The 19,362-nt window shown below is 41.5% G+C and overlaps 1 protein-coding gene across 7 annotated transcripts in view; it reads left to right on the top strand.

The window, feature by feature from the left end:
- DYNC1I1 (dynein cytoplasmic 1 intermediate chain 1) overlaps positions 1-19,362 on the top strand; it is a 199,750-nt gene that overhangs the window by 135,564 nt on the left and 44,824 nt on the right. For all 7 annotated transcript variants that reach the window (XM_069774712.1, XM_069774727.1, XM_069774704.1 and 4 more), the window contains 2 exons: positions 12,518-12,664; positions 16,893-17,006. In XM_069774712.1, the coding sequence (XP_069630813.1) occupies positions 12,518-12,664; positions 16,893-17,006 (261 nt within the window). The remainder of the gene's footprint in view (positions 1-12,517; positions 12,665-16,892; positions 17,007-19,362) is intronic.

The raw sequence follows: 19,362 nt of genomic DNA, 5'->3' as shown, positions 1-19,362 counted from the left end.
TCTTATTGTACAAGCACTACTCTGCATAATGGTATCATATTTGCTGTCACTACAATGATGATTATAAAAAGTGAGTCTTTGTTAGTAATAAGTGCCCGTATGAAGTCATTCCTAGTGTCTTGCGAAAATTTTGCAATCCATTATATAACCATAATAATAGAATGTGAATGATGACAAATACCATAGATTTAACTTTCACAAAGCAGATCTATCTGGTGAAATTTTATTAAAACAGGGTTGTCTTTATCATGAAAAGTATCAGAGAAGAAAAGCTAAAATACATTTATTTTAGCATGAGATGGCAACCAAATGGCCTATGTGCAGGAAGCAATATACTTTTAAAAACTTGTCATATTGGAGAGATCAGAGTGTTTTCATTATCTCTACAACAAAATGTGCCAGAATGCTTTAGGATGGATGATTAATTCATTTTGATTGCCCTTACAACAACATTTAGTATTTTTGTAGCTAAGATGAATATCAATTCCACTTCGGTTCCGTACTGGTCATGAACATAGACTGAATCACCAGTCATTTCATGGGGAGAAGAACGTGCTTAACATTTGCTATCTCATGTTTACATCTGTAAATAAATAGACAGCCCAATTTGGACTGAGTTAACAATGTATAGGAGTTGTGCAGAACTTCTCTCTGCCATGAGTTTTCTGGGGTAAATCCATTCTTCTTGGCAGGACAGTGATACATTATAAAATGCCCCATCACAGGTGAGAGTGGATGACCCAGGCAAGCTGGTTTTTGAGCAAGATGTGGTCCTCTGTTACTGCAGGAGTCAGCAAGTGTAAGCTGGCATAACTGCTGATTTATTGTAACTAAGGCTTTGACCCTGAGACCAGAAGAACACTTATCTCATTCCTTGCTCCTCTACAAGACTACTCATGGGAAAAAATAGCAGAAGCCTAACAGCAGAACCTTGCAGGTAAGCAAAGCAGGACGTGAAATTTCAGGAAACTAAGGTTTGTTCAGAGAAAGGGGAATTAAAAATTAGGTCTGTAATGAGAAGTAGTCATCTATTCCTGCCTGGCCTTAGCTGCTCCCTAATGCTCTATGGGTGCAGAGCCAGGCAACTCATACCAGAATTTGTACAGTAATTTACTGTGGGAGACATGAACAGTGCGAAGGCAACTCATGTTCCCGCCCTCATTCTTAAATACAGACTTGCCTGTGATATCTTCTGCACTTCCACTAGATAGGTGTTTATCTGTGCCTCTCAGTCTCTCAATCCTCATATCTATGTGCAATGTTTAATTAATTTTCAATTATTTCCAATTATGTAGTGACACTACTTATAAATGATACATCAGTGAAAGTGATGAATTTGGGCAAATATAATAGCCTGTCAGTCTTCACTAGAAGCTACAATTAAATCAAAAAGATAAGAAAAGATTACTGTAATTATTTTGACAGTGAACTGATAGAAGTTTGCCCAAGTGACACAGACTACAGAGTACAAAATGCCAATTGCTTAGAAATAAGTAAAATAAGATACACTGTTGTCCCTTTGCTCCTAAGCCTTAACCTAGAAAACCAAGTGACCTATTTCCAGGATTAGGCAGAGCTCCATTCAGTCAAAGACTTGTAGGGTCTTTGATAAGTAAAGAGAGGTCCAGTAAGCAGAGATTCATTCAGTTCTGGGCTCCCCAGTGCAAGACAGACTTGGACATACTGGAGTGAGTCCAGCAAAGGACCTCTAAGATGATTTAAGGACCAGATCATCTCTCATAGGAGGAGAGGTCAAGCGAGCTGGGACTACTCAGCCTGGAGAAGAGAAGGCTCAGGGGGATCTTATCAATGTGTATGAATATCTGATGGGGGGACTAAAGAGGATAGAGCCAGGCTCTTCTCAGTGGCACCCAGTGACAGGACAAGAGGCAGTGGGCACAAACTGAAATATAGGAAATTGCATTTAAACATAAGAAAAAGATCTTTTACTGTGAGGGTGACTGACTACTGGCATAGATTGCCCAGAGAGGTCATGGGATCTCCATTCATGGAGATACTCAAAACCCAGCTACACACAGTCATGAGTAATCTGCTCCAGCTGACCCTGCTCTGAGCAAGGGGTTGGACTAGACAATCTCTAGATGTGCCTTCCAACCTTGGCAATTCAGTGAGTCTGTCTCTGACATTTCATACTCCTTTTCCCTTCCGTGTCTCTGAGGTTATGCAGAAGTCAGCTGGGCCGTGACTGCCTCTAATTCTACAGAGTCTTCCTGGGACTAGCTGAATGTCAGGGCATCCTTCCTTCCTCCCTGAAAGGAGGTTACCAGCTCTCGGAAGTCCTGAATCAAGAAACTGCCTGTTTAGGAAAGCGCTTACCAATTTGCTTGGCTGTGACCAGGCTTTTGAGTCATTGAAGTCAGGGGAAACTTAGAAGAACTGACTACAATTAAGTTCATAGACTTATGAGAAAAGATGAACTTAAGCGTATAGGTAAGTTCTTTCCTCAGCTGGGGCTTTAAAGTGTTCTTGGTCTGGTATGTTCAATCTTCTGACTATGCCAGGGTTCTCACGGCCTCTGCATTTATTGTGGGGGTTTGGACTGGGTGCTACATTTGAGATTTATCTGCAACTCCCTTATGAGCATCTGTGACTACTATGCCCAGCTTGTTGTAGATAATTGTTCTTGCAGCATCTGTACTGGCTTGTAATTCATCTGTGGCTTCACATAGTTTGATTGATCAAATGCATGGTTTGGGGAACTGCTGCTATAGAAACCACCAAGCTACCACCACAGCTCAAGAACAACTCGTGTTTCTATTCCTGTTCTCCAACTCTGGAATTTGCTATCTCTGTGTGCTCTGTAAAGCCCAACTCTTGATATTTCCAGAACTTGCCATCAAGTGATTATCTGCTGTGTTTTCTCTGTGAGAAGAAGAGTCCAGGACACCAAGATGCCGGGCGAGCCTAGCCCACACGTCACTCTCTGGGGGATCTCTTCTGCTTTTGCATAGGGCTAGATGGGAACCACCCTGGATAGGGACCGTTGAGCCTCACTCCCGAGGCTAGGTCATGGTTCCAGCAGAAAGCAGACTCTGAGATGTGCAACAACAAGAAACTTAAGTCCTTAGACTAATGGCTGGGGCACTTTATGAGCATGGGGCTGAGCTGCCAAGACTAGGTCTGTGTTTTATATTAGATAATATCAGAGAATATGCAGAAGTAATTCAGGAAGAGTGACCAGAACTCCTGGACTTGTCCCTCCCAGCCAGGTTCCCCAGGCATTTGCTAGATAGAAGAAGTGGCTTCACCTGTGTAGATGCTTTTGCCTGGAGTTGCATAACTGCAACACTTAGAGATGGCTTTGGTTTGTGTGATGTTTTGAGTATATGCTTCTCCAGATCTGTATTTCATTTTGCAGTGCTTAAAATACCCCCCCCCCCCCCCCGAAAAAAAACCTGTAGGATTACTATGGACTCTAATCTTGTTATCTCTATTCTGCTGTCCACTTGCATGGATAACAATGCATGGAAATGTAAACAGTGCTTTAAGGCTACGCAGACGGCTTTTGAAAACTTGTCCTATCCTAAATACTCCGCCTCTTTCAGGACCTTCTCGCACTGAATGCTGCAATCTGTGCCCTGCTCACCAAAATAAGTGCTAAAGAGAAACAAAAAGGATTAGGGAAGCATCAGTTTTCATTCTTTATTGTATTATCAGTGTGTACCTACAGTAGATTAAATATATACACAACGGATTGTGCATAGGGTATACTTTTTGATACTTAGTGCATAGCATTAGGGGTATTTGCTACAGCAATTGTTGGTGTCATAGTTAAACTGTCCCTAAAATTGTGCAAAGACTGTGTCTTTAAGCATATTTCTTTAGAGTCTGTAGGGAATGGAGAATTAAGCATTTCAATGGAGCTGAAAAGTTGAATGTGAAATCTTTTGTTTCTCTTCAGTTATTGTCCCTTCATGAATTACTGCAGACTGTTCATTGTAACTTATCTTACTGATTTTCTGAGTGCAGATGAAACCCAAATGTAACTAAGCTAACATGCGGATTGTGTGATCACTTATATGGGAGGGTGGTCACACTAGAGCACGATGGAGGTTATGGTTTGGTTGAGGTTCTTTATTTGGGGTAGCTATCTGTGTTAAACAGTCCTTTAATATTAGAAGTCCAGTCCAATAAGCCCTTTTCTGACCAAAAAAAAAAAAGACGCGTGGCAATTGCAACCTGATATTACTTACTGTTGAAAGGAAAACTGTATACATCCTCCATAGCAAACAGTGTACAAGCTGAAAATAGAAGACTCACATCTTGCCCTGAATTAGCAATGAAATACAGTTTGGAATTGATTGTTCCTGAATCTGAATTTTGGCTGCTGGCAGACCAAAACTGTTAAGACACTAATTTATGTTCCAATGATTTTAAGCTAGATTTACAAATGTGGTTAGGTGCCTAAAGATGAAGAGAAAGGCAGGGAATGGGATTTGCCAATGCACTTTGCAGCACCTAAATACCTTTGTCTCACCAACCAGCTTGTATGTGGATAGACACCTTTTGTGTTTGAGATGCTTTTTAAAACAGAAGTCAAAGTGACTAAATGTAAATGTGTGCAGAATGTTAAGGAGGTTTCATCACTAGAAAATTATTCAGGCTGCAATTCACCAATGATTTTAACTTCTAAAATCTCTTGGAATTTCCCTCCGTATGAAAACAGCAACCACTAGTTAACAGAATCAAAAGTGTCAGTAGAAACACATCAGACAACTTAGGTTTTGTCATGTCCCATGTAGGTGATGACTGATGTCGAAAGGATTTCTGGTAGCTGATACGGACATTCTGCCACCAGCCCCGTATTTTCAGAAAGCAACTGAACACTTCAGTTTAAGAACTGCTTCTTACCTAATGGCATTTCTGACCACTCCACCAAGTAAATTTTTCATGTAATGTTATTATTTGGTCAGTTCTAGAGGCCTTCACCAGACAGATGCCTCTGAAAGAAATTTGTTACAAACCCATTGTAACAAAGCAATCTCCGTCCCAAAGCACTTGCAGCTATAGTTATGGGTGGTGGCCGGCAGTGACACTGTTACCCATGGCTTGAGCTGGCTGTGTGTCGAGCAGCTCTGGTCCAGAAGCCTTTGGCTAATACTGTGCCAAAACTAGTGAGCCCTGCTGCGTGCAAGCGGAGTGCCAGAGTGCCACGCTCAAGCTGACACCTACCATCTGCTCCAAATTCTGGCCAGCCTGTGGTATGAGTGGGGATGGCAGAAGGTCCCTGTGCTCCACCCGCAGACACATGCCCTAAGGCTCCAGGTCTGCATGGGTGGTGCAGACCCATGACTTCAGGCTTGTGAATAATTTAATCAAACAATTAAGAGTGCTCTTGTATAACTTTTGGGGTATCATGACCTAAATAAAACAGACACACCAAGGAAGTGCTTGCTTCTCCAACATGCAGGCACACGGATGTTAAGGTTTTGACCCTGCAATTTGATAAGCAGCCAAATCAGAGAAAATTCCGGTACTTAGCATGTAAGCAGTCGGGTGGAAAGAAAACTTGATTTTGATGTGCTGTTGTTATGAAATTGCTCCTTATTTCTCCAGGCTTTAATTCTCTCATCATCAGTCTAACAAAGAAAGTATGATGTTCAGTAAAGACTGTATTCTTAGGCTTGCACGTATGTGTAGTAATTCAGGGTTACCAAACTGATTGGTTGTTGCAGTCACGGATAAAGGTAGGCAGAAGCTCCCTGTATCGCATATGCGAAGTATCATGTTTATCTGCCTTTGCAATACAGCAAGCAGTTTTGCTGCTTTTCTGAGTCATCACACCACCACCAAATGAATAATATCAGTAAATGCACTTTCCAAAAGAGCTGAAGTACAGATTCCCTTTTGGCAAGGCAGCTTGTGGACTTTCTTCTGATTATTTTATTCTTGTAGTTACACGGGCTGAACCTGCAGTTACAAAGATGAAAGTAGAAAGCTTCAGCTTTCTGCCCTGCTTAAAATGAAGGCATGAGGCTGGATATTGCCCTTCTGCAGACTTGGGCAGAGTGCTCTGATTCTGCTGCCATGCTCAGATGTCAGCACTGAGGTTAGATGTCAGAGTTACCTACCCTGTAAACTCATCTAAGAAAGAGCTGCGTTTCCTGACATACTCTTTTCCTTCTTTTTAAGGACTTAGTACTTTTTCAATAAAAATAAATTTAATTTGTGGCTACATTTCAGCTCCATTGGTTTGATGGTATAAGTGGAGCAATACCAGCTTTGGATTTAGAGCAGTCGTGTGGCTGAGTCTCTCTGTGCAGCTTTCATGTGGTTGGGTGAGACATTCTTAGAATCCCCAAACATTTTTGAAGATCCTAAACTGGAGACATTCACAATTCTTCCCTCCCTTTCTACCATTAATCCTTCATGTTTTAACAAGCACTGAAGTTAATACAGCCTACACTCTTTCCTGTCACATTGGGCCCCCCTCCCTCCTTTCTTTCTCTTGAATAAAGCAATCTGTTATTTCCAGTCCATACTCTTGTAAATCAAAGGGATAGATGTCGACACACACCATAACCAAGTATAAACTTCCTTTTTTTAATTAAACAGGATTCTGACATTTGGTTTGAAGAAGTGTTTGTTTGGGTTTATTTATTTTTTTAAATACGTGAAGGATGTCAACTGCTTTTATTTTATTTTTAGTAGAAGACAAATTTTGTATGGTACCACAAATAATCTCCAGCACAAAATCTTTCAGATGTTATTTCGTAGTTGAATAGGAAGAGAGTCGTGGGGAGCAATACAGAAGTCTTGGCATTTAAAGCTTTTAGAATTAAGAGTTAACTTCTTTGGTAAAGGTTTCCATACACATAAATAATGTTTTAGGTACCTTTTCAAATTTAATTGGGAAAAACAGTTGTAATTCTGTTGCTATCCTGTCTGCCATTTGCTTATTACTGTTAATAATACTTAGACATTTATGTGAAACACAGAAATATCCAGGTTGATAATAGCTGATACTAAAAATAAGCAAGACTCTTGGAAGGAACATAGTCTCTATTTCAGAGTACAAACCCAGGTATCTCAGTAGCCAGGGCAAAGACACCCTAGAATTGCCCCTTTCAAGGTATCTCACACCTTCTCTTGTGGTGCAAAAAGGATGTAATAGGGCAATAAACCAGACAAACCAGTATTCAGATCTGATACTGCTACGTTCTATGCTGTTTCTCAGTCCTTGGTCTGGCAGGAAAAAAGGGCTTTATTTAGTAACTCAGCTGCTGTTTTGTTTCTAGATGATGATTTTAATCCACCTTTGCAGTTGAGATATATCGTCCGTGTCTGTTCTGCAGCCACATATAAGTCTGTGTAGCAATGTAAGCATGAGGAGATGGTCTCCTGATTGCCTGGCCAGAAGAAGGTAGGGCAACTCTCCAGAGGGACTGAGAGTGCTTTGACTCTTTAAATGCTGTTCCTGACGAGCATGAGTGAGAGCAAAAGGTTATAAGTAAATCGTACGTGTAGTTTTGGCCTTTGTCTTTATTGATTTATTCCTCAGGAGGGCAGGCATAAGTGATCAGAGGTCCAGTCCCTATTCTTCAGTTCCTGTGGATAAAGGACTATGAGTTTGGCACCTTTTCGTGGTTCTAGCTAAGCAGCAGTACCCCAGCTTTGTCCCTCTGCTCTCAGCCCCTCTAAGCCAATTCCCTCAAGCATGGAAAAAGGATCTGCCTCTTCAGCTCACCTGGAGTTAATTTTACTGCCCACTGTTGTCTGTGTTAGACTGACCTACAGTAGCACGTCACAGATTGTAGTGCTTTTTCACATGTGTTTGCTCAGCTAGAAAATCTACCCGGGAGTTTCCTGAGTGCCTGCTGCAATATAACCTGGTATTCTGGAGTCTAGAAATGCCTGTGAACTCCTCAGATCGCTTCTTCCCACTGACAAAGTATTGTTTTGAGATCCATCTGGTGTCAAGTGTAGGCATATGGCACCAGTATGGCAGCGCTGCCTACGGGGGTGGTTTCCTGCAGAAGGGGGTCTCGCTGAATGCAGTAGTCATTGCCTATTGAAAGTCATTATTGTTTAGCACCCAGGTCTTTGTGAACTTGTTCAACTGGTGGCTGGGCAGAGTGCCATCCAAATCTACGGACATGAGCACAGACAGCTGAGTCTCGGGGGCCTTACACACATCAGATGTGGGTACTGAGGTCAGGCTTCTCAGCAAGGAGAATCTAAATGACTGTCTGTCCCGAGCATGTGTATCTGTGGTTGAAGGGATATGCCATCATTAATCCAAATCTGGGCCGGATTAAGCTTCTAAAATAAAAAACAGGTCTGCCAGCCACTTGAAGAGGGCTTGGGGCCTGCTTGAGTCGAGTGCATCAGCGGGGAGGGAGGGAGGAGGCCGAGGTGGCTGAGCAAAGTCACCACCCGCTCGCCCCTGTAGCGCTTCTCTCCGTAGGGGCTGAGGTGACCCCACAGCTGCCAAAACAGGGGCCGGGGTGCCCCACCTTCGTCCCTTCGACTGCAGGCCTCTCCTAGGGCTGGGCGACACTTATGTTTCTGAGGCCAGCCCTCTCTTTGCTGTGACGAGAGCACAGACATTTCATGCTTTGTTTCTTAATTAGGTTTTCAGCACGGTTCTTGTAACAGCCGGGAGCAGAAGCTTTAGCATTCGGCGAGCGGGATTGCCCGTTTGCCAGACAAAAATCTCAGGTTTACCAGCCTGGGCCTGGCTCTCCCTTTTGCCTGGGCAGTGGTCCCACATGGAGCTAATTCAGGCTCGCTCATCTGGCCCTTTGAGAGCTGCCCACCTCCACGGACAGGCAGACCATACACAGGGGATGAGGTGGCCGCACCAGTGAGGTGGTGCCCACCAGAAAGCCATCATCAAGAGACAAGAGTTGAAAATCTGGGTGGAAGATCACAAAGCCAGAAGTACCAGAAATACTTTAGTAGGGTTGCTGAGAAAGCTAAGCAGAGACAGAGAAAGCTAAATCCCGTAGACTGTATTTGCATAGAGGGAGAAAACACCAGAGCATTAAGCTAAAATGAATAATGAAATGATTCACTGCACAGAGCAATTCAGAGAAATGGAGGGTGACCAAACACTGGGGTTTGCCTGTCTCTTGCAGGTCCCAACAACTTGCAGGCACAGATGCTCTGTGGCACCCATAAAAATATAACGCTGGGAACCTCCTATTCTAAATGCTGCTTTTATACTGTGGGCATTAAATTCCTCATGGAGTTGCCTTCTGACATGATCCCTCTTACATTTCTTTGTGGACTGTTGCTATATACTCTGAAACTAGCTGCTCCTGTCCTCTGCAATGGGTAGCTAAGCACCTACAGCATATAAAATATGCCTAAGAGAAAAACTGGGAAGCTTTACCGTCGTTACTGGAAAGTGTCGTGAGATTTCCCTAGAAAGGTGTGGCAGAAGTGCAAAGAGGGATATGCTGTTAATTTAAAACCTGACAATGCGCTAGTTCCTCCCCCTTTGAAGTCAGTGGCGAAACTGTTTTAGAGGAGCAAGACTGCTTGAATCGGCAAACAAGAGGCAGCCTGGAGGCAGAAGAGGCTTACAGGGAATGGTTTCTGCTGCTCTCCTTGAACACAGAGCTGTTCAGACAGACTGGAGACCTGTCTGCCACTCTCTCCCATTAAGGCTAAGAAATGAATGCTTTTAAAGTTGTTAAATGAATGGGCTGGATCTTACAGCCCTTACTCATCTGAGTACTGCCATTAACTTTAAGAAAATAATCACTTTATTAAGTGCTATGGAGTGGAGTCCTTAAATTGTTAAATTCTAATATTTGACAGAAGTTTTTCCTCGGTAGAAAAATAATATTGACATAATTAAAAGGATGTGAACATTTCATCAGCTGAAGAATGCAAGTTACTTTGGAGCGATACGTAAAACTAGAAGTAGCACAGAGGGCTTAAGTCCGAGTCATGTCTGTAGGTTATTTTTGAACTTTATGAAAAACACACTTTAGCAGTTTATATCCTGACCATTCAACTGTATTCTGGGATTCTGAATTCAAAAACATGCTAACCATGAAAACACAACATTTAAAAATACACTGTCCACTTGGCTTCTTCGCCCTGCTTCAGAGTCTCCCAAGTTTGTTTCGGACAAACTGAGAACTTTGTTGTGGAATGACTGTTTGAATTGGGGTTTCTTAAAATACATGTGGAGCCTTGTAGCTGCTGTGGGGTGTGCACAGTGGTGGAGCTGTACTATTTTAAAATCATCTGGCTATTTCACTTCATGTAAGAATATCTGTCAGTTTAGTTATAAGGAATGAGAGGGGTTGATTAAAACAACTCATGAAGCCATTAAACAAAGAGATAAAATGTAGAACATGTGCTGTAGGGTCGTTTTAATTATAATGTATGGGGGATCTGTGGAAACCGGATGGCAGCTGACTTGTAGCTGAGTTTTAAGCCCCTCCTAGCAGTACCAAAGTCCTGTTACTCAGAGGTGGGTTTTCTTATCTGTAAAGCTAATAGGTCCTTTGGAAATGGTGTTTGGAAGCTACCTTTTGTTGCTATGACTGACCATAGTGTAATTACTATGCTCAAGCGGTTAGATAGATGTGGACTAAAATAGGCAATTATGTATACTAATCAGCTAGTCATTAGATACTAGACTATATAACATCAGAGAAATGTATGCAAAAGCTTTAGTCAAGAAGGGAAGGGGTCAGAGATGTCAAGTGAACAGCCATGAGAATCAAGAGAGAATGGTGAAGAAAAAAGGTAGTGGCAGATTATTTCATTGTCTTGGCAATCTTATTAGGTCAAAAAAACCCAGTATTGAATATACTGCTGTATGCTGTAAGTAGAAACTAAGCTAATTTAGCATATAATCTGGCTTTACACAATAGATATCAGGCAGCCACATTAATTCAGTAAAAACTATTCAAACTTCACATTTTGCTTTATTCTTATTAACCTAGTTATAGACATCAAGAGTTAGCATAATTAATTCTAGCCCTATCAGAAGAGGTTTTAAATCTCTGGTGTAAGAGTTCAAACAAGTCTCTAGTCACTAGAAATCAGGATAAGGAGCAGTAAGGAAAGAAAACAACACATCTGCCCATGTCAAAGTTTTTACAATTCCATCCACTCCTGCCAGAGACAGGGTCGTCAGCTAGGTAGACATTGAGTCTAGTTCAGCTTGGCAGCTCCTATGTGCCCAATTCAACAAAGTTTGCTTAAGTGTCTGCAATGCTTTTTATGCAACTGAAATATGGCAATTTAGTTAACCCTTTGTCATTGAGTAAAATGGGTTCACACATAGGAACATCACCACTTCAAAATATCCAGTCATTAAACTGTAACAAAGATTTGTTACCAAAACTCATTGGAAACAGCCAGAAAATGAATTTTTAAGAATGTGACCACTAACAGTGAATTTAATTTTCTGACTATAATGACTGCAGCAGTTCAAGTCTTGCTCTGTTGCTTGTAAGCATCACTAAAACTGCCCATGAAAAAAATGACATTTGCTTCTCTTTGCAAACTGTCTTTATTCGTATGTTCCTTTATCAGGAAATTATATGAATGCTGTAACTTTTGCTTTCCAATTTGCATAAAACAAAGACATTTCCAGGATCAATTATATAAAAATAGGAAATAATTCCTTAGAGAGAGGATGGAGGACTTGAAGGAGTTACAGCTTGTTGCTTTTGGCTGTAGCTTGGCATGTGAAGATTCTGGGGATTGTTCCCTAGAGCACTTCAGATGTTGTATGTTATTTTAAAGAGACTGGAAGGTGGTAGTTGGGATAGATACCCATCTCCATACTGGCTTATGGGGCACTCTACCAGATAGCCAGGGTAACCATTACACCAGTCTGGCTCCTCAGCATCCCCAGGTAAAGAAAATGTACAAAGGCAACTCAGCTGTCATTAAAATGAGGAAAAACTAATTTCTGCTCAAACAGTGTAAGAGAAAGTGTGATTCCCTCTGCTATTAGAAGAGGACCTCTCTGTAGCAGAGAAATCAGTCATTGATCCAACGATGAGACACAGCTTGTCAGCTAATGCTCTCAAGGCAGCGCACCTTGAGGTGAACTTTGGAGGGTCTCTCACAAACTCACCTCAAATTGTCTGAGTGTTAAAAGCTAGAGGAGCAACAAGGGAAGAGCTCTCCCTGATGGGAAATCATGGGCCAGGATGCCAGCCTCTGTTGGGTTGGCATCTGGTTACTTGAAGTTCTCACTTTTGGAAATGAAATTAAGCACTTTTCCCATCGCTGTCAGGGAGAGGTTATCTCAGGTTTTTAGCATCATGCGAAGACTTATCCTGTGGTGCGTATTTTCCCTAGGACCAATGGAACCACACATTTTAGGGTAAAAATTAGCCCTTTGCATCTGTCCTATTGGCTTTAGCAGAATTGCTGGTCTGCAAGGAATATGAATTGAGCTCATACAGTGATTTCTAAAATACAAAATGCTAATGACAATATCCTTCCTTAAGGAGAGAATTGAAGATGACTGACCATGTTACCCCTCTCTTTTTCTCTACCTGTTTTACTCCAGTCCTCCGTGATGTCTGTCTGTTTTGCCCGCTTTCACCCAAACCTGGTTGTTGGTGGAACATACTCTGGCCAAATTGTCTTGTGGGATAATCGCAGTCACAGGCGCACTCCGGTTCAAAGAACTCCCTTATCTGCTGCTGCTCACACGGTAAGGATAAAAATCACCTCCTTTCCTTAGAGGAAAAGGTCAGCGGGGAAGTGGAGCTGTCTAATTGTGTCTACAATGCTGTTTGCCACACAGATGAAGACAGTGTGGCCCTTGAAGGGAAAGAAATAGATAAGAGAGATGTACAACCACCTCCTGTAAGTGCTTAACCATCACACTTTGTAGGTCGGGTCAGAAGATTATCCTCCTTTCCGAGGAAGAGGGCAGGATCAATTACAACACTTGAGTGAGGCGCCTTTGTGGCAGCACAGTGGGACTGTGACTCTTGCTCTCCATTGCCTGTAAAGACAGCCAGGTCACTATAGGGACTGTGTGTCTGTCAGACTAGCATGGCAGGCAATTTGAATCATTTACTGTTGTCTTGTTGTACATGAATTTCTCTTTTGAACCAGATTAGGCACCTATGGTTGTCTCAGTGGAGTCCTGCAAGTAGAGACTGGTGCCCTTGAAGAGAGTGGGGCAGTTTGCTTCTGTTTTCCAATACAGCAATACATAAACGCCTGTCATGGTCTCCTACTCCAGACAGGGCCATAGGGCAGAGCTTGCACAGTGAGGGGGAGTTTGTTTCGATAAAATCATGTGGAAGAGCGTTTTGCTGACACAACAGATACCTGCAGATATAGTGATGGTGGCACAGGGCTCTGGTGATGTCTGGGAGATATATAGGCAGAGCAGTAGCACAAAATGCCTGAGAAGGAAGAGTTTCTCTGTGATACAAAGATGATGTCTGTGCTAGAAGACTCTCTTACATTACAAAGTACTCATATTGTGCTGGAGGAAGAGACAAGCCTGGACTGCCTGCTAAGGTGTCCTCACTCTGCTATGGTGCTGACCTCCAGTCCGTGCTGCACTAAGATGTTGTGCATTCTTGAGTTCTTCTCTTCCAGAGTTTGGGCTCAGGCAGCCTTTTCATAAGAGCTGGAAGGTGTACTCTGTGGATGGTAAATATATCTCATCTTGGTAGTGGGCTTGGGACCATTCCTGAGTGGGAAGCAGAAAAGAAAATACAGGCTGTAAAGGAGGAGAAAAATGTAATAGTATGATACAATAATGCAGAAAAACGCAGATTTCCTGAAACATAAGAAACTGAACTATATAAAGCACTCTGAGAGATAAGATAATAATCTTGTTCTAGCAGAGGGAAGGATCAGACAAAGTGATAGGTCTTTTGCACCTCCAGCTTTTACAATTCTGCGATTCTTATCTTTGGAATTTGCAGATCAAGGTTCAGCTTTTAGTTGACTGTGACAACATAATCCCCAGAGTTAAAAGACAACTCTAGAAGCCATGCCAGGTGAATTAATGAAAAAGATTCAGTGTGGGGCCAGTATTATGATGGCAAGTCTCTTATATTAAAAAATGACAGGTGTGCACGGGCTCGCTTAGTGGGCCAGGCAGCACAAATATTGTTCCCTAAATTTCCACTATCATGAATGTTGATGTAATAATCTAATGATCTGTGCCATGGGTTGCAACTTCAACATTGCTTTTCATTTCCCTAATGTTTTTGCTCATTTTGTCGCCAGTAATGTTCAATCTGCATGAAAAGAAACAGTCTCTCCTGGAAGTGCAATTTAGAGATGTAGCAGACCAGAAAACTAGTGGCAAGAAGCTGACTATCACTGAAAATTGAACAACTGGGACTCCAAATCTAGTGGAAAAGAAAAGATTAATGGGAAGTAATTTGTTTACACTCAAAAAACATTTAAGATTAAATTGTTCCTCCTGGAATTATATATTAAACTAGTTTTATTATTGCAATAGAACAATATGTGATGTTTTGCTTTTGGCAAATATAAATAAATTACTTTCAGTTGTGGATGGGCACTTTATGTGCTGTCATGGATTGGTATAAATAAGTGTTTACACAGTCTAACAGGAAGCATGATGTTTTTAAGGAGTGATCAGATTTTACAATAAAAGAGTGCTTACTTTATGTTCATATATAGGAATCACATAAACTGTAAACGAAGTCTTGGTTGCAAAAGGCTGGCTTGAATCCTAGCTGCTAAGAAAAAAAAAAAAAGGATTAAATTAAGACAACTCTACTGTAGCAATGTTACTTTACGTACTGCTAGATACGTGAGTTGAATAGTCATCTTTTAATTTGAACTTATGCCATATGTGAAAAAGGGATTTTTCTCTTTTCTTTCTCCCACTTTGTTTATTTGAAACAGATAGAGTGTGTTGTTATCACTGACTTAAACCTTCCTGAAGTTTAGTATCACTGATTGCTGCCTGGATTCACCAGGAAAGAGAGTTCTACCCACAGCTTACTCACTAATTTCCTTTCACACCCACCACACATCTGCACTTGGGACAACAGGAAATTTTAATTAAGACAAAACCTTTTTGCATGATGATTTCATTTCCAAAATAAATAAAAGCAAGCTGGCAGTGACCCTTTGAAAGGAAGGAGCCTGTTTAGACTTTCTGTTACGTACAGTTGGTTGTCTTTTTCATCCATTTTCCTTACATCTTTTCATTTCTGCCATGAGTTTTATTGTGCATGAAATTGATGACTGATAGCCCTGATTAAAGCCAGACCTGGCACACTGAGGTGCTGCTGGAAAGACATGGCTCGCTCTCTCCCCCCCACCTAAATATTCTAGATACTCCACTGCTTGCTTTAGCTTCCTCCCACCCACTCTGTCCCTGTCTGTTTGGACTACTGGAGGTCAAACACCCATGAAAAAATAGGTCTATTCTTATTTCACACATCAGTATGTGCTAATCATGCTTAGCACTGGGGTCATTAGCTCTCACTAAGCAGCAAGAAGGTCCATCGTATGAGGATAATAGCATGAGACACATGTGAGGGACAGATTGGGGTCCATTTGATGATCTAAAGGAAGCCAGGTGCCTGACAATCTTGAGAGAAAGAGAAGAATCAGCATCAGAATGGACCTTGCAAATTACTGGTGCATACAGGTGGCCTCCAAGCACAAGGTACCATTTCAGCAGCAGTTGCTGAGTCCATCTTCAGTGTGCGCACACACACACACTGTGTATTCAGATGCTGCCCTTTTTGCACTTAGGGAGGGGGCATTTACTGGGCCCGCTCAGGTATCGAACCTGAGAGCTAGCCAGTGCTCTGAGATTTCTGCCTTTCCCTACTGACTGCGTAGGTGACTTGCAGCTGGATCTTAAAGTAGTCTAAAATAAGTGGTAGTTCTGGCATTCCTTTCAGCAGGAGCAAATGCTAGGTTTCTAATCCTACATGGAGTTGGCTTAGAAGCTCTGTAGGGATCTCTTGTAAGTTGGTCCTAATTTTCATTAAATAAGGAAAGTTTTAGTGAAAAGTATTTTTTCTTCCTGGAGATGCAGGTCTTCTATTCATCAGCAAAAGAGGCAGAGAAATACAGTTTTTCTTTGCTTGACTTGTGTATATGTCTTACCCTTAATTCAGCAGATTCAGTTGTATTGGTCAAAGGAAATTAAATCTTATTGTTCAGTCTGACTGATTTTTCACTTTGGAGACTGCTGAACTTGAACCATGCCTCATATGTCACCATCAGATCTCAGATGACTCTTCAGGCTCAAAATGTTACCAGGTTCCTTGGAAAAGGAATAGGCCAAGTTTCATTATTGCATATTAAGTGGAATTCAGCCTCCATGGAAAGACTATGTTATGGTGAACCAGGTGTAACACCCTAAATTTAGTCACTCTACATTTATAATGACAGATTTTGAAAGGTATATTGGCCAGTGCTGGAGAACGCTGATGGACTTGTTCATGTTTTTCAACTGGAGTACATTTGCAAATATTTAGCATGCAAGCCAAATTCTGGAAAAGTTCAAGTTTTAGGCAGCTGTTTTCTTGAATAAAGTTTTCATTTTGATTTCATTTGGACAATTTACCTCTTTCTGCTGGTTATTTTCAGTGTCAAAAGCCATCAGTAGAATGATACATATCCCTGTGGGTGAAATCTCATCCACATAATTCAGTATTTTCACAGCATTACTCAGCTGTGTTGGTTTATTATGAGGAAAATGAAACTTTGAAAACATTTCCACCTCCATAACGTGCCTCTTAAAATTTAAATGTAAAAAAAAAAAAAAAATCCTATCTGGCAAAAGCTGAGTCCTGTATTCTCCAGGTATTATGTGACTACTTAATTGTTCTTTAAAACAACTTATGAGACATGAGAAATTTGTTTGTGAAGAAGTGAGAATGGCTCTCTGATTTCCAGTGTTAATGTGTTTTCAGCATCCTGTGTATTGTGTGAATGTAGTTGGAACACAGAATGCGCACAATCTTATCACCGTCTCTACGGATGGCAAAATGTGCTCCTGGAGCCTGGACATGCTCTCAACTCCACAGGTGGGTTTGTTTTCACCTATACAGGGAAAAAAAGCACCTTCGGTAGAGCAGGATACCTGCTTAATGGAACATAGCTCCTAAAAGCCAAAACCTCACGTCCTATACAAACTAAAACCAATGGATGCACTTGAAAGAGTACAGCTTGCTTCCAGCAGTCTCTGCTAAGAGCCAAACCCCATTTCCTTTACCACAAATCATGTAATTATTGTAATACGTTAATACATAGGTCAGTTTCAAGTGAAAATGAAATAATCCATTTTAAAGCACGGTAATTACAGAAGTCGCCTGTGGTATAAATTGTACTTACTCTACAGCATTGTTTAACAAATATGGACTAGATTGCACTGCTGCTGAACACACCCTAGGCACCACGGGTTTCCAAGGCACACAGTCAGAAAGCTTACTTTGCTGCCTGCCTTCAGTAGCCAAAGGAACAAACAATGCAAATCAAAAGTTTGAGAACTAATTTCCCCCCTCTGGAATGTTTGCTACTATTGTCTCCCCTCCACCCCACCCCCCTTCTTTGTACCAGGAATGAAAGAAAACCCAGGAAAATTGTCCAAACCACTAGTGATTATAATAATGGAAACTAAACAAAGAATCTGATGCTGAAAAAGGTCTATGGAAAGCATCTTTTAAGTGTTATCTTCTGGAGCAGTACATTTTCTATTCCAATGCATCACTCAGTTTTTATACATAATTTCGTAGAAAAAAAAATTAATATAATTTTTGCTAAGCATCATGGGATCTCATCTTGTCTCAAAATGCTGCGTAGAAACTCCTCTTGATTCAATTAACCATCCATTAATCATGCATTAATGTGCAATTACTATAGAATTATTTGCTTTTCAGTGTTGACACAAGAGGTGGGACTCCTCTATCCTAACCTTAGCCACCTAAAAGTTAGGTCTGTGTCAAGTCTAAGCTAGTAATTTGAGTTCCCTTTACAGTTTATGTAGAGAAAGACTGGGCACTTCTGGAGGACGCCTCCTGCTATCCCAGTGTGAAATATTATTTCAGATACCCACCGTGGGGTACAGAACTGTCAAATCCTGGGATGGAAGGGGCTTCTGGAAGTCATCCCATCTACTCCCCTACTCAAAGTGAGGCCAACTTCAAAGTTAGATCATGTTGTTCGCTCATCTAAGGCAACAGTATGGGTCTGATAGTTGTGTCCTGGGACTATAAGAAACCAATACTCTTATGGAATAGAAGTGGAGGCATCTAAAATGGCCCAGATGTCTATGTTTAGGCACCTGAATCCCTTCCCCAGTTTCTCACTTCACATCAAGAAGATAAATCCCACCCTTATGTATTCACTTACTGGGATACTAAATTTTGAAGCAGACATTTGTGAACATCTCAGTTCCAGTACTTCATCACTCAGATGGAATTTCCCTGCTCCAAAACTGGCTTTCAACAAGGATAGGAACACACCCCACATTACGCTGAAGTTTGGCACATGGCTTTTGGTGATCTAGAAAAGAAAGGCACAGGACTTGATGTCAAGCTACATGCCATAGCTTTAAATTGGGAGGAGTAGAGTGTTGCTGATGTGTGTCAGTCTGAAACTTTCTGAAGACACAGATCCAGAACACTCTTGTACAGCCACGGTGTAGGTGCTGGGAGGAGAGAGTCCACCGCAGCATCTGGCTGTTTCTCCACACGGACACTAAATGATGATCTCACCCCAGAAGATTTTCACAGAAATATATGGTCCACAGGTGCTCTGCCAATGCATTTTCCAGGTCTTGTTTTGCCTTTTTAATAGAATCAAATGTATTTCAAAGAAAAGTATAAACCAAGCAAATGTGTTTCTCTATGGATTTGCAGCCCTCTCCTCTCACAGGGATGCCCATTTTCTTTAGCTATGGCAAAAACCCCTCCTGAGAAAAACGCTACAGGCTTTGGCCCTAGAAGAATAGCAGCTTAGACATTTTAAACACAGAAAACATACCCACTTAAATAGCTAAAAATGAAATTGCTAAATCATTCAGCCCCTTTGTGGATTCTTGGGTTACACCATTTAGGCTGAACAACCAGAAAGTTTTGCAAAATCTGCTCAAAGTGTGCGCATCTTGCAACAGCCAGAAACTGTTCATGCTGGTTGTACTTGCAATAGCAAAAATGGGCATGCTGATTTACTTTTAAATATAGCTACCAAATGAAGAAAGAAATATGCTTGCTGGTTTGTAGCTTGATGGTGGAGTCTAGAGGGAGTGTTTATGGTTACCTCAGAAAATCCCTGAAAAGCAACGCTTAGAACGGTGGTAGTGACAGGAACCCAACTTTTAAATTTTGTTCTGCAAAGGGACAATTGGCACAGTCTGATAAATGCCTCAGGTGCACACAATAT

Source organism: Haliaeetus albicilla, chromosome 2 (assembly GCF_947461875.1).
Source record: "Haliaeetus albicilla chromosome 2, bHalAlb1.1, whole genome shotgun sequence".
Lineage (NCBI taxonomy): Eukaryota > Metazoa > Chordata > Aves > Accipitriformes > Accipitridae > Haliaeetus > Haliaeetus albicilla.
Note: the sequence above shows the minus strand (reverse complement) of the source record. Positions and strands in the feature narration are given on the sequence as shown.